Source organism: Thamnophis elegans, chromosome 2, assembly GCF_009769535.1.
Source record: "Thamnophis elegans isolate rThaEle1 chromosome 2, rThaEle1.pri, whole genome shotgun sequence".
NCBI classification, from domain to species: domain Eukaryota; kingdom Metazoa; phylum Chordata; class Lepidosauria; order Squamata; family Colubridae; genus Thamnophis; species Thamnophis elegans.
In genome coordinates, this window is record NC_045542.1 from 96,534,246 (window position 1) to 96,549,078 (window position 14,833).

The 14,833-nt window shown below is 38.2% G+C and overlaps 1 protein-coding gene across 2 annotated transcripts in view; it reads right to left on the reverse strand.

The window, feature by feature from the left end:
* RNF145 (ring finger protein 145) overlaps positions 1 to 14,833 on the reverse strand; it is a 74,470-nt gene that overhangs the window by 52,450 nt on the left and 7,187 nt on the right. For both annotated transcript variants that reach the window (XM_032210562.1, XM_032210563.1), the window contains exon 2: positions 7,977 to 8,189. In XM_032210562.1, coding sequence (XP_032066453.1) covers positions 7,977 to 8,160 — 184 coding nt within the window. In that variant the 5' untranslated portion in view covers positions 8,161 to 8,189. The remainder of the gene's footprint in view (positions 1 to 7,976; positions 8,190 to 14,833) is intronic.

A 14,833-nucleotide genomic window follows, 5' to 3' on the forward strand; every position in this document is an offset into this window, starting at 1 on the left:
CGTTGCCAAGACAATCTCAATACCTCTACAAATGTGCAGAGGAGTTCCATGGGCATAGAAAAGGGTATCTTGCAGCAGACAGACAAAAGCTGGTGAAGAGGGTGTGAGGAAATTGGAAACTGGATGAGTTATGATATGCCAGGACTCAGTTCTTTCAACTGAAATGTAATAATTATTTTTTGTGCAAGGAAGTTGCTCCTGTATCTTAATCACCCCTGAAATGAGAAGACATCTACAGACATTCTTGAATTAAGCTCCGCTATTGCTGACTACACAGACACAAGCATGCTATTTTCTTGGCAATAACATGGAAGTGCCTTTCCACTGCCTTCTTCCAGGATGTTTTTCTAATTTCCCAGTCTAGCCTAGAGCCCTGGAATTCACTGACAGTCTTCTCATTCACTCAACCAGGGCCGAACCTGCTCAGACAAGGACACTCAAGGGCTTCAAAACTCTGCATTACTTTTAGCTACGTAGTTCTATTCCAATTTAGGAAGGCAGATAGGTTATGTAATATAATTTTAGTCAAAAGGTTCCTGACATTTAAAATGTATTTAATGATACCAGTTTTAATTTTTTTTAAAAGCGAAAGTAATCCGAAAGTGACCTCCCCTAACCAACCAATCAAAAAAGATGAACAAATATCAACACTTAAAACAGTAAAACAAGATTATTGCAATAATGGTGGAAACACATTAATGACATAGCAACACAGGTTTAGTCAAACACTTGGACAAACTAATACATCTTTAGCTCATATCAAAAGAGAGATAGCATAAAGCATAAATAAATAAGAGAGGAATCACAATACTGAGAACATTTGCGTCAGTAAGGCACCTGAATAGTTGCACAGCAATTGTATAGCAATTGTAACATGTTAGATTGTTGTGGGTGGGTGGCCCAATAATCTTTTTAAATAAATAAATGAGGTGGTATTCACCACTTCAACTGAATTGCTGAACAAATATATAAAGATGATGATCTAAGAGACATCTAGGTTACCATTGTAATAACAGAAAACATGAATTCATAGTTATGAAACCAAGAATACTTTCTTGTGATCACCAACTAATTAGGCTTTGATTATTCCTTCATACATTCAATTATATATCCACCCATCCCAACACCTAACATTGAATTTGGCATTATGCTCCCCAATCCTGAAAAAGGCTGTGATTAAACATATATTCCTTTAGTAATGGAAACACTTTGCTGTGGGCTTCCTTTAAACTGAAATACTTGAAAAGGGGAATCTATATGGATACTTTACTTGATTTAATTTTAAGAATATTAATGGTAATCATCAAATTATTGAAATCAATTTCTGAGTTTTGAAAAGAATAGGTCATTCAGTCTTGAAATATCTGCATCTCCTTCTGTCTCTTTCTCACACAGGAGGATCCTCACATTACTGTCAAAATATTTTTCCCAAATCGCTCTTCACAAATTCAGAAGGGGGAGAGTATCCAGAATATGTGCAGTGCCACACACAATAATCACAGCAGTAAATGTTTCCCCATATTTAAACACAAAGTACTGCAGGTGATTAATTACAGACAACAAGAGGAAAACACTGAGCAAATCCCTCAGATATAAAAAAATATTTACATGCATTTATTTATGAGGTCTTTTTTTAGCTCATGCTGTAAAATCCTACGTATCTTCATGGAATTCTATAACTAAAATTGTTTGAGTATATTTAGCATGACAAGCAAAATTTTCATATTATCTGAATTCCCCCTCCCCCAATCTTAGGGTGGTGTGTATGTTTGTGTCTGCTTAGTTTGGTAAGATCTTCCCTAACTGGAAGAACTGAAAAGTGTGCATGCTCATTTTGATTGAGTAATGGGTTTCTACACTATCAAAACAGATACATGTGAATAAAGTTTATCTAGTAGAAAATAGTACCAAAGAATTGAAGCGCTCTACATGGGGCTGCCCCTGAAAAGTGTTCGGAGACTATAGTTGGTCCAGAATGCAGCCTTGCAAGCGATATCGGGTGTACCTAGGTACACCCATGTTACACCTATCCTCCGTGAGCTGCACTGGCTTCCTATTGGTCTCCGAACGCGCATCAAGGTGCTAGTTATTACTTTTAAAGCCCTACATGGCTTAGGATCTGGATATCTGAGGGACCGCCTCCTGCCACATACCTCCCAACGACCAATAAGATCTCACAGGTTGGGCCTTCTCCGAGTCCTGTTGACCGGACAATGCCGGCTGGCGGCTCCTCAGGGGAGGGCCTTCTCTGTAGCTGCTCCAGCCCTGTGGAACGATCTACCCATAGAGATCCGGACCCTTCCCACTCTCTCGGCCTTCCGAAAAGCCACTAAAACCTGGCTGTTCCGGCAGGCCTGGGGCTGTTGAACAAGGTTCAGCCCCACCCAGACAGAATGTATGGTGTGTTGTTTTTTTAAATTGTATCTCATATTACTTTTTAACTTTTATTTTTATCTTTCTGTAAGCTGCCCAGAGTCCTACGGGATTGGGCGGCATACAAATTTATTAAATTGCCAATTGCCAATTGCCTTTGAACTATGGTGCTGGAGAAGACTCCTGCGAGTCCCTTGGACTGCAAGGCGATCAAACAAGGCAATCAGTCCTAGAGATCAACCCTGAATGCTTTTTAGAAGGCCAGATTCTGAAGATGAAACTCAAATACTCTGGCCACCTAATGGGAAGGAAGGACTCATTGGAGAACAGCCTAATGCTGGGAAAGCTTGAGGGCAAAAGAAGAAGGGGACAACAGAGAATGAGGTGACTGGATGGAGTCACCGAAGCAGTAGGCGTGAGCTTAAATGGACTCTGGAGGACGGTATAGGACAGGAAGGCCTGGAGGAATGCTGTCCATGGGGTCACAATGGGTTGGACACAACTTCGTGACTTACAACAACAAATAGAAAAGACATGCATTTGCCACAAGATTCAACTTTTGGGAGGCTTTATTAAAAAAATTAAAAAAGCAGAATATTTTGAATGCTTTTATTTAGCTCTCCTGGAGGGTAAACTTTACGCCAACTTTAAAGGTGCTACAAAAGTTAAATATCTACAGGTAATCTTCACCCAACAACGTGAACAATGTTTTTAGATGAAACATTATGTGACCACATCGCTTAGTGATGGCAGTTCTAGTACTCTCAGTTGCAGTTGTTAGGCAAGTGACCACTTCTTTTAACAACTGAGTTTTAGGAAATGGGAATAGTTAACATCACAAACTTCATCTATGCCAAAGTTCCTCTGATTTTAAATACTCAGCTGTTATCCTCTGCCTGGAATGCTTCACCACCTTCCAGTACTGAATCTCATTTGCTTCTGCAAACACAACATCAAGGCTCAACACTTCTGCTGTTTCTGATACTACAATGACAATAGGTGAGAAACTTTCCTTGAAGCCCCAGTCCAGGATTGAGAAAGGAAGCCATTGAAATAGAGAAGGCAACAACAAGCAAAGGATATATAACTAGTTAGCTGTTCCACACAAAGAGATGAGATGGGCAGAGGAAATTAGTGGCAGCTTATGATGGAAGGCGAAATGAAGACTCACAGAGCATAAGTAAGCCATGGGTCCATGACTTGCTAGAGCTAACATGCCAATCAGCAGGACCATACTTCATATGGTTGCTTTGCAAGAACAGGGGACCACTGCTGGCCTGCCCAAACATTACAATGTAGAATCAATAAGCTATAAGCACAAAGAGGGACTGCATATTCAGACAGGAATTGGTTTGTTTAGACTGTGATGGGGATGAAATTCATTTGCACATTTTTCCAGCATACACTTCTTAAGCCCATGTATAAACCAGAATGCAGTGACTTCTAAATCTCCACTTTTCCACATTCGCAGTTGGGAGTTTACCATCTGGAAAAATACATATATTTGTGGGGATTTTACACAAAAAATAGTAGACAGAGTATGTATGCTAGAATCTGGCATGGATGTTGATGAAAACAAACATTGAGCAGTATTTTTTAAAAATAGAGCCATACTCTAATTGAGATGTGAGCTTACCCCAATATGCTGAACAGTGCATTTATGCAGGAGAGCAGTGCTGGTGAAGAAGGTGAAGGAAAGTCAGCAATAATGCAAATTGCAGGTATGATTTCCACCCACATCCAGCACAACTCCCACTAAATCCTGCTACATCATTCATCCTGGCACCATGGAGCCAAGCAGTCAGGAAGCCAAAAAATGATATTGCCTTTATCTTCAATCTGATTTCACCCTGAAATCTGTGTTATGTCCGGCACAATATTACAACACTAGCTGGGAAAAAGAAAAATGCTTCCCTGTTCCTCTGCCACTCTGCTAATTCTGAAGGGTATAATTTTTCCTTCTATGACCAACATGGAATGCAGCAAGATACTCAAGGTAGAAAGTTGCTCCATCCCTTTTTCATAGAAGGTTTTGACAGAAAGCCTTATAAATACAAAAAACTAGCTGGCACAAAGAATGGTGGTCTACTCTCTTTATCTGACAGGGAAATGCTATGCTAACATTCTTCTTCCCTTCCCTTGCCACTGTACTATATAACTCATTATTTCATGCCACAATAATGTTTCTAGTAACTTTTCCAAGCTGCTTTCTAAAACTCTAGCATTAACGTCATCTTCTACTTGCACCTATTTTGTTCTACCATGCTCTTCCTGGTATCCCACAATACCATGCCTTTTGTTTCTTAAGATTTAGACCCTTCTTTCCTTCTAAAGTTTGGGATGTCATATACAGTTCATCTTCCACCGTTCCAAGTTTTCTCCACCAAAGAATTCAGTGATATGGATTAAGCTGAGCAAAAAAGGATAGCTGATGAATACATCTTAAGATAATAAGCAAAAATATTAGCATAAATTTTGATTGCTCAGATGTTCCTTCTATATATGAATGAATCAGTAAACCAGGAAATCTTACAAACTTGACTTGATCTGAATAGGAATATTAACCAAATTCAAAGTAGAGAATCAAAGACTGCCTTGTTCCAGAGACATTTAGTCATAGATCTCTGACTCAAGAAAACTGGGAAACTATAACACATGGAAGATTTCTGGTTTCAATAGAAGAGAATATATGTAGCTCAGAGTTGAACTGTGAAGTCATTGGTGCTTTCTGAGCATGGCACTAGAAGCAAAAAGCACTGAGGACTCCACTTTCTGGTTTGACAGTTCATTCATGCACATAGGAAGAGTTTTGACTACTGACTGGTCCAAAGTTATTCATATGATACGTAACTCTTATTTTAACACTGTAACCACACTATTTGACTGTAGCTGCAACATACAATTAACTTATGAATCTTGACTCTTTTTTTATATTGAGCAAGAGATTTTCCATCCTCTGAGCCAATCGTTAAAGAGCTATTCTCAATTAAAGCAGAATCATCTAGATATTTGAGTAGGGGAAAAGAGGAAACACTACGTTCTTCTGAATAAGCAGATAGCTCTGCTATCTCTGCAAGGCATAAATTAACTGTGGCGGTGAACAACAGATAACATGTAATCTGCAAAGAAAAACAAGATGCTGCAGGCAATAGACAGGTAGGCAGATACTAATCCTACACCCACAGTAACAGGATTAAAACTGAGTTACTGAACCACGCCAAGCAAAAACGGTATCGCTTAGACCAACGTTTTGGAGACCAAGAGAAGCATTTAGCATTATTTTCCAAGGATGGGTTTGGAGGTATCTTAACTTCTTAAATATGCCCATCTCAAAATGGTAGGAAACTCTTTGAAGTAGAAGATCCCAGTGTTTGGGGAAATGGAGAGACAGCTCTACTATTCTGAGCACTTGGATCTCTTCAGATATTCCTGTGTGGAAATTAAAAAAAGAAAAAGAAAAGCCTTCCAAAGAGGACTCTTCAAAGCATAGGTAGGCAAGGTTGCCTTCCTCCAGATATTAGCAAACCATAACTCCCAACAGTTCCACTCACTTTAAAGGGGAGACATCCAGAGCACCATACATTTGCACCACACTTTAAAGCTAAAGTGCACCAATGGAGACTAATCTATTGGATCAGCTGAATATCAGAAATAGTTTTCATTAGTTGAAAATTGCTGGAGATCTAGAATGTGCAACCTCTCACAATCGGATGAGTCAGAAAAAACGGGGAATACCTGGTGCCAGGGGGCGTTGCCCAAAGAGCTTATCTGACTTGATCCAATCATGAGAGGATAAGGTCAGCCCATTCTGGATACTCCTCCCCCCTCACTACGGAGAACCTCTGAATACAGGAGCCTTATCAAGCCCCATACTGTCAAGTCCCATATGACCAAGGAATAAAAAATCATAACAACTTCAATAGGGAGTTTTAAAGCAACGTTAGCGATATGATATAGGATCTAGGGAACTGACAGGAACCCCAGATTTCTTTTATAAGGGAGTTCATTAAGGCATAGTCCTTGAATGTTTTGAATCTGATTCTTAATCGTTTCTACAGTCAACAAATTGGACATTCCCACAGACTATTGCTCATCTTCCCAAATCCATAGCTATCTTATTATTATAAACACCCATGTTATATCACACATATTACTAAACCAGGATTTAAATAATGGTTATTTAATAAGACACAAAAACCCAAACTAATCAACCATTATGGCTTAGTTAGAGATGTGATGTGAATAGTTTCCAATGCACAAAGCTTTCATAAACCCGAACATATTCTTCCAAATCTCATATATTTGCAAATAATAGTGCCAGTTTCTGTATGTCCTGACAAATATGCTAATAATACATAGAGATTGAATTCAAATACCAATGATAAAAATATGCAAGAAGAAGACTTACTGGTATTTTAACATTCATGTTATTGTATATTGATCTGTTTTATTGATTTCATCCTGCCCTGAGATCCATTTTTAAAGGTAGGTTACAAATATTTTAATTAAATATTGCTTCAGAATTAAAGAACTATCTCACTAATGGAATTGGGTAGACTGCACTGTGAAATTCAAGAGGCCCTGAGAAAGACTCTGACTATGTACTTGATAGTCTTAACTTAAACTTTACACTTTTTGGACCGAAGTGTAGAGGTTAAACTATGAAACTACTTAAGCCAATAGCCTCCTCCACATATACAAGAAGTGCAATTAATTCTTGTTCCAACTGCTTTCCTTCCTGAAGGAAACTCCTTTGCTTTGAAGAGCTTCCTGGTGGGATGGACAATAAGCCATAATTGAGTGCTATGATAGAGCTTAGGACAACATGGTCCAGAAAGCATGAAAAAAGAGATTATACACTATTGTATTTGTTTCCAACCACCCCATATTGTTCTTATGCACCAAACACTGCATGAATCAGTTTTAACATTCCTGGAAGAATCAAGACAATAAATGACTGATTCAATCTGGTTTCTCCAAATAAACCATAATTAAAACTAAACACATTTACCCTAGCAGATCTGTTAATGACAAATTACTGTTCACTGAAATTGAAAGTAAAAGCCTCAATTTTCCTTTTGTTACTGCTTCGAAGGAACATGGCAAAAGGAACTGAACAGTTTTTCTAACAAGGTACTGATATATCTGAATGCAATTTTCTTATCTGTCCAAGCAAGCACAATATAATCTCTGCTTCCCCCCACCCCTACTTCCTAGTGTCTACTGAGGAATTGATTCCTCATTCATATCAGAAATAAAAAGGAGGAAGGGTAGAGTCCAGCATGGCTGAGTTCATCTTAAAGAGAGAAAGCAGTGATAAATATTGTGTTTTAAGCATGGCACAAGGGCTTTTTTTAAACAGAATTTCCTGTCTAGAAAACACCACCTCAGAACAGTTCCTAGGGTCAATTATGACATAACTGAATGCTCTGAATCTAGTCAGAAAGAGGTTTTACTTCAGCGGAATGTAACAATTACCTACAAGTTCTCAATCTTGACAACTTTAAGCTATATGAACGTCAGCTCCTAGAATTCCCCACTAGCATGTTCTCCAGTCGAGAAATACTGGTCTGTAACAATCATCTCTCCACGTATATACTCACCCACGTAATGCATGTTAAAGGCCAAATACTTGTACTGGAAGAGGGGATTGTTGTTTAGGCTACTTCTTTGGATCTGTTGGAAGAAAGAACTGACATCCCATCGGTATAAGACATCCAAAAGCATGATGCTTGGCACTCGTAAGGCCACATTCAACATTGCTTCCAATTTCTCCTTTGCAGCCATGCTGTTTCGTTGTTGTGATGTGGGGCAGACTGTAAAGAACCAAAAGCAGCAAGTAAGTTTAACAGTTGCCATAGATGTAATACTGATGAACATTGCATTTGTTTGTTTTAAGATTTAAAAAGCTACCCAATTTGCTGTGTGACTTTGGGCAATGTATCAGCAATAACTACCTAGCAACAAATATACAAATACAAAAGTGTAAAATAGTAACCAAGCATACAACAAATACAATTTGGGGCAGGAGGTGCTCCCACTCAATCAGATGCTAATACCAGGGGGAAGGGCCAAGTCTTAAGGGTTTCCTAAAGGCAAGGAGAATTGGGGACAACTATATATTGGTGAGAGATCATTCCAGAAAGCAAGGGCAACTACAGAAAAGCTTTCTAAATACCATAAGATGCCAACCCCCCCACGGAAGCATGTGGGACTGGCAAATGTTCTTGGGGGGAGAGCTGTCAAGTAACCCAGTCCTATCTCCAGTGTTACCGTTATCTTGAATAATACCCAGAAACCTACTAGGAGCCAGTACAGCTCACAGTACTGGTAGCAGTATTTAGTGGTATAACAGGCTGAACCCGTAACTACTCACAATGCTGCAATAGTTCAATTGGGAGGTGACTAAGGTGTGAGTGACCATGAACAGGGCCTTCAAGTTCCAGAATGAGTGTGACTGGTGCACAAGACCCAATTTTGCAAAGGATCCTATAGTTAAAGGTGCTTCCTGCTCTTTCAGCACAGATTGTTCACCAAGTCTGAATGGGATAGTGTCATCCCATCTAGAACCAAAGATGGAAACTCTGCAACTTCCAAGTCCAGGAGACCCAAAACCCATAACCAGTTAGTCTTGACAGAGTTGAACAATAACCTATTCTTCCCCATCCAGATGCTCCTAGCTTCCAGATACTAGGAACGGACTCGGCACTTTACCTGGACAGCTGGAGACAGCTGGGTATCATCAGCACCTAATCCTGAACTAATTTATGGCCTTCCTCAATGGCTTGACATGGATATTAAAAAGGAGGAGGATAAGGCAGAATTCTGAGGCATATGGGCCTAGGGCTCAACAGCTCCCATTATTTCACCAACCAAGTAGGAGAACCCTTGCAGAATAGTGGTCCTCACCACAACCTCTTAACTGATCCAGAAGTATACCATGGCCAATGGTACCAAAAGCTGCTGAGAGATCAAGGAGAGCCAGAATGGATACCCTCCCTTGAGCTTGCCATAGGTCACTAACAAGCACAACCAAATACCTCTCCATACCATACCCAGGTTTGAATTCATTCAAAACTCTGGGTACATCCAATGGACATTCACACACAGCCTAGAATTTGTCATGCTAAACCAGTCTTTACAAGGAAGCAGAAAAGCTGAGCTTCTATTTTCTGAGCACAACTTGAATAAACAGTAGGTAAATAAATTGAGTCACAGCATGATGGAAGACAAATACTACTATAGTAAATCCCATCAGTATGGATGGAGATATAGTCCCAGTTATCTTTTCGGTCCTGAAAATAGAATAAAAACATCACTAAAATAGCAGAATGGAAACATTCAACTGCCTCTCATCACTACTGAGTTTCCCCCAATATATGAAAAGAATTAAATGACTATCTTTTAGATTAAAAAAAACCAAGCCTACATATTAGTTTACCACTTGATACAGCTCAAACTCACTTGCAAACTGAATGTTGTGGGGATTCTTATCAAGCCTTGTCTTTATTCTGACAATCATTAAGAAATGCATTTTCCTTATCTAAGGCACAAGTTTCTGTTCCAATAATTTGCTAATGATGTTCTACACTCTATAGAGTTATTTCCCTCATACCTAAGGAATCTCTTTAGAAAGAAAAATAAATTAAGATGTCTAACCTTTACCTGCCACATTCAAATTGATTTCTGGAGGAGGGGGCCCTGGCATAAAGAAAATGCAGGGGCTTCACAATATCAATTCTTCAATTAGGCAAATTTAATGGGAACCAAAGAGTGAGAGTTCAATTCAGGGCTAGCATGTTTAACTACCTATTGCAATTTTTTGAACCCAGGAATGTTATATAATTCAGGGGTAAGGCAACTTTCAAATAACTCCATAATAAAAGGCAATAGTTCACATGGAAGCCTCCTTATAAAAGACACGCCTTATGAAGCAAAGCTTACTTATGTCATATAATTTGGACCAGCCATAAAAAGTGTCCAACATATTTATTTTATAAATGCATAAGGCTGCCCAAATTGTACATACAATGAAGCTGGATAATGATATCAATAATAGGGTGGGTGTTTCTTCTGTTTAAATAAGATTTTTTTTAAAATTCTGCATCATAAAAATGAATATAACCAGGAACGTAACTTTTAATTGATATTGTTTTACTTTCTAAAATGGTGATTTAAAAAAAAATCATTCTAAAATGAGAGGAAGCAGCGTCCTGCAGTCACTTTGATCACAATTTGTGATATTTTTTGCCAGTTTCCAGCATTTTCTGTGCGACATAAAATGGTTAGCACTTATAGATATGAATCAATTTACACACACAAACACACACACACACACACACACACACACACACACACACACACACACGGTACCTTAGTTTACAGGCATTTACTTTAATCAAATTATTACTTCAATTAACATTGTTTCTTTTTTCCTGACTCCACCTTTATTGACAATGTGGCTTTTGGCAGATATATACATCCATACATATATGCACACACAATATAAATGTGCTCATTTATTCAAAAGTCTCCAAAATTAGTTTCAGCCAGAGCCGAGAACTATAGGATGACAAACAGAAGTTGAATGTTCAGCAGGATTTTTGTCTCTGTTATATTGCTATTTCTGTCAATTCTTGGGGAGGGTGAGAGAGATCTTACATTCTGCTTGATAACTGATCTCTTTCTAAAAGTAAATGATAAAGAAGGTCAATGAATACAGGGATTTTGGAATAATGGAGAAAACTTTGGGAAGGACTAAGGCTTTTGAGCATATACTGTATATAGGGGAAAAGCACTGAAAGCAAAATACAAAGTGAATTCCTACAATCCTGATCCTGAAGATTTGAAGGATAGGCTTCTGATATATCAAACAATTCTAAACATGACAGTAAGCCATAAACCAGATCCTTTTGGGGACATATTTCCATAAATAGTCTATAATTAGGGGTAAGAGACATTGCCCGTTAAGATTAAATTTATCTGGAAAAAAAATCTGATTAGTTGGTCTGTATAATATGTACCTTCTAAAAACCAAATCTGCAAGTACTGCTAAATCCTGAAGAATATAAATTTGTGTTACACCAAACAAAAATGCATTTTATCAGAAATTATAGAGCCTTCCAGACTTGAGAATATGGTGGTTTAAACTGTAACGAAATCTTCCCAACTAGTGATTTAAACCATTATTTATATGGATCTGATTTAAATCTACCCTAATTTACAGGGCAGTTTGCCCATATTCTGGGATCTTCTAAGCTCATAGAAAATGACTGAGCAAAAAGCCTTTCATTGATTCATTACTGGGAGCACTAAAAAAAAGTTCCCAATGTCTTTAATTTTAATTTTATTCTGTGGAACACTCAGGAAAAGTGCACTGGGGGTTCCAATGTTGAAGCCCAATGATGTCGGCAACACATTCTCTGTAGTTTTAAAGGTAAATCTCCTTTTTGTGACATCACCTCCATATCTCTCCCACCCTCCTCTCCAGCACACAGTTGGGAAAGGATCTGATTACTTTGGCGAAAAGTTTGAATTGTTTGCAAAAAGCTTTTGAAATTAGGTCAAGAAACCCATATATTTCCCATCTGTTGTACTGCAAGTAGATCTATGCCAGCAATAAATGAATAACAAACCACATGCTAATAAATTACAGCAAGAGAGAAAGGTTCTGGGAATTCCACTTCCAACCTATCTATAGATGATATTAGTTCTTAATGAATTGTTTGTTTTATTTCTTTAGTTGCCCACCTCAACAAGTGATTCTGGGTGGTATCTCTCGGCTACTGTATCAAAATGGAGAACAGGAAAATCACATTGTCATTTTATATGAAACGTGCATAATTTTTTATTTTATATCATTTTCACCTACTGTGTTTTCCCGAAAATAAGAGAGGGTCTTATTTTCTTTTGACCCCACGAAATAAGCACTTGGCCTTATTTTTGGGGAAGTCTTATTATTTTTGAGGTGCAGGAGGCGGTGAGTGTGGTGACCTCATGGCTGCTGCTGTGTTGCGATATTTTTTGGGGGGGGCTTATTTTCAGGGGAGGGCTTATTTTACCGCATGCGCTCAAAAGCACAATTGGGCTTATTATCTGGGGAGGTTTTATTTTCAGGAAAACAGGGTATTACAGGCTTGTGAAACTTACACATACACAAACGTACATGCTGCAAAATACATTGTTACAACCAAAACCTCTGCCCATAGTCAGAGATCAATAGCAATTGTGCTTAGACTTTTATTCCACCCCCACAATGCTTTACAGCCCTCTCTAAGCAGTTTACTGAGTCATCATATTGCATCCAACAATCTGGGTCCTCATTTTACTTCCATGATATCGGAAGGATAGAAGGCTGAGTCAACCTTGAGCTGCTCAGAATTGAACTCCTAGAGAGAGCAGTGAATTAGCCCAGAAGTACTGCATTCTAACCACTGCCACCACCACAGATACATTGTTATGCCAGTTTTGAAGAATAAATGGGTGGAATAGTTAAAATATTTTCATTTAGCTATAGATACAGATTATGCTTTTACCTTGTGCTCCAACCAGCCAACCATCTCCAGGCAAGAATTTTCATGCGTTCATTTCAGTTGGGCAGTCAGGCACATTATATTTATACCCTTAAATTGTTTACTGTTAATGCACACACACTTAAAATCTGTAAAATTCTAATGCTACCTTTATATACTACACCTAGAGCCTAAATTGAACTTGATGAATCCTTCTTCCAAGCAGACCTTTGGCTGAATTCAATATTGACCACAACTAGGGGAATTAAAAGTCATGGCAGAATGAATTCACAGAAATGATAAAAGCATCAACTTATTCTCAGCTGCTATTAGATAACATACATGGGACAAGAGCAAGAAAACTGATTACGTGAGCAGAAGTCTACTTCCCTAAAGTAGGGTGTAGCCCACATTTAGATATCAAAACTCTTGATTGGAAGGCATTAGGTAATAGATATTAAATATAATTTGGCATTTGCTTGCCTTCACACTTATATTATTCATCTCATCCCTGGGGGCTGCAAAATGTTTAGCGGAATGAGCTGTTACAACAGGTTAAACATTTATCCAAACCTGCAGTTCTAAAGTCTAGGGGAACTAATATGTCTAAGATAAATTAGTATGCATGTCATTTTGAAGTTCTCAAAAGATAATCTTGGATTTGTAAAGTGTTATCTTTCCAGAACAAAACAAATATTGAATTAAATGTTTTATATTTCATGTTGGTCTTATGGCAAACTGATCAATAAATTTTATATTTACAAAAAACCTTGTTTACATCTTCAAGTACGATTGCCGCTTCTCTTTTCAAACACCGGAACTTAAGAACCTAAGTAGTGCTCTGATGGATTTGATACTTGGCCTACCTAGTCCAGCAAGGATGGCCTTCAGGGGAAGAAGTCACACTGCCATCAAGGCTAAGAGACCTCGATCCCCCTGACTTATATTAATTGGTCTGATCCTTTTTTGAAGCCAGCCAAACTGGAAGCCACCACACATCTTGTGGTAGCAAAGTTAATTTCATGGTGCAGTAAATGTATATCGATTTGTTTTACCCACCCTGAATGCTCCTTTAACACAACATACTGCTGGGGACTGCACCTTTTCTCTTTGCTCCTTTTAACCACTATTGCAAATGGTGAGAGAGAAATAAAGGTCTTAACACACTGTTCCTGCATCCCTCTCTCACCTGGCCCATTGTTTATTAAATATGTCTTCATGTTTTAAGAGAAAAAAAGGAACTTTTCCCCTCTCTTCTTTCTCTCTCTTCAATATTTAATTTAAAAAGAAGTGGGAATTTCCTATCTTATGCATTTCTTCAAAATCTTACTTCTCTTCAAACATAATGCTTGTTAATATTTATTGTCTGCTATTCTAGCATCCAAGACAATATTTTTGTGTTCTTGCCTGAAAATGCTTGAGAAAACTGAACTATGCAGCACTATTTGGCTAATCCTGAAATGTGCAAACGCTTTTAAATGCCGTAAACAACAACACTACTAAACTGGTTCTCAACTTGTTTCAGAGCAGGTTTTTTTTTTCTGTCAACAGGACAAACAGCTCAAAAGCTAATTCTTCTGAACTTCTGCAATGCAAAAAGCAAATAAGATGCCTGCTGAAACAGTTCTAAAACCTGCAAAGATTCTCCCCCAATGTTACTAACTTTTGCCAGGTGTAGCTACTATGGTTCACTGAACTTACTCAAATGAAAGAAACATGTAACAAGAGTAAGGTTGTTCTGGACAGCTGCCACAGATTAAAGAAACAGCCATAGTACAAAAGAAACAAGATATAATACAATGTTTAACTAAGGAAAGAAGCCTTAGTAAACAAACCAACCTCTCTACACAGTTCAGAGAATAATACATAACAGCTTCCGAACAGAAGCATTTATAGGCAGCTATTTAGCACAATGCCTTTAACAGTAAGGGATCCTTTTCTATTAAAAA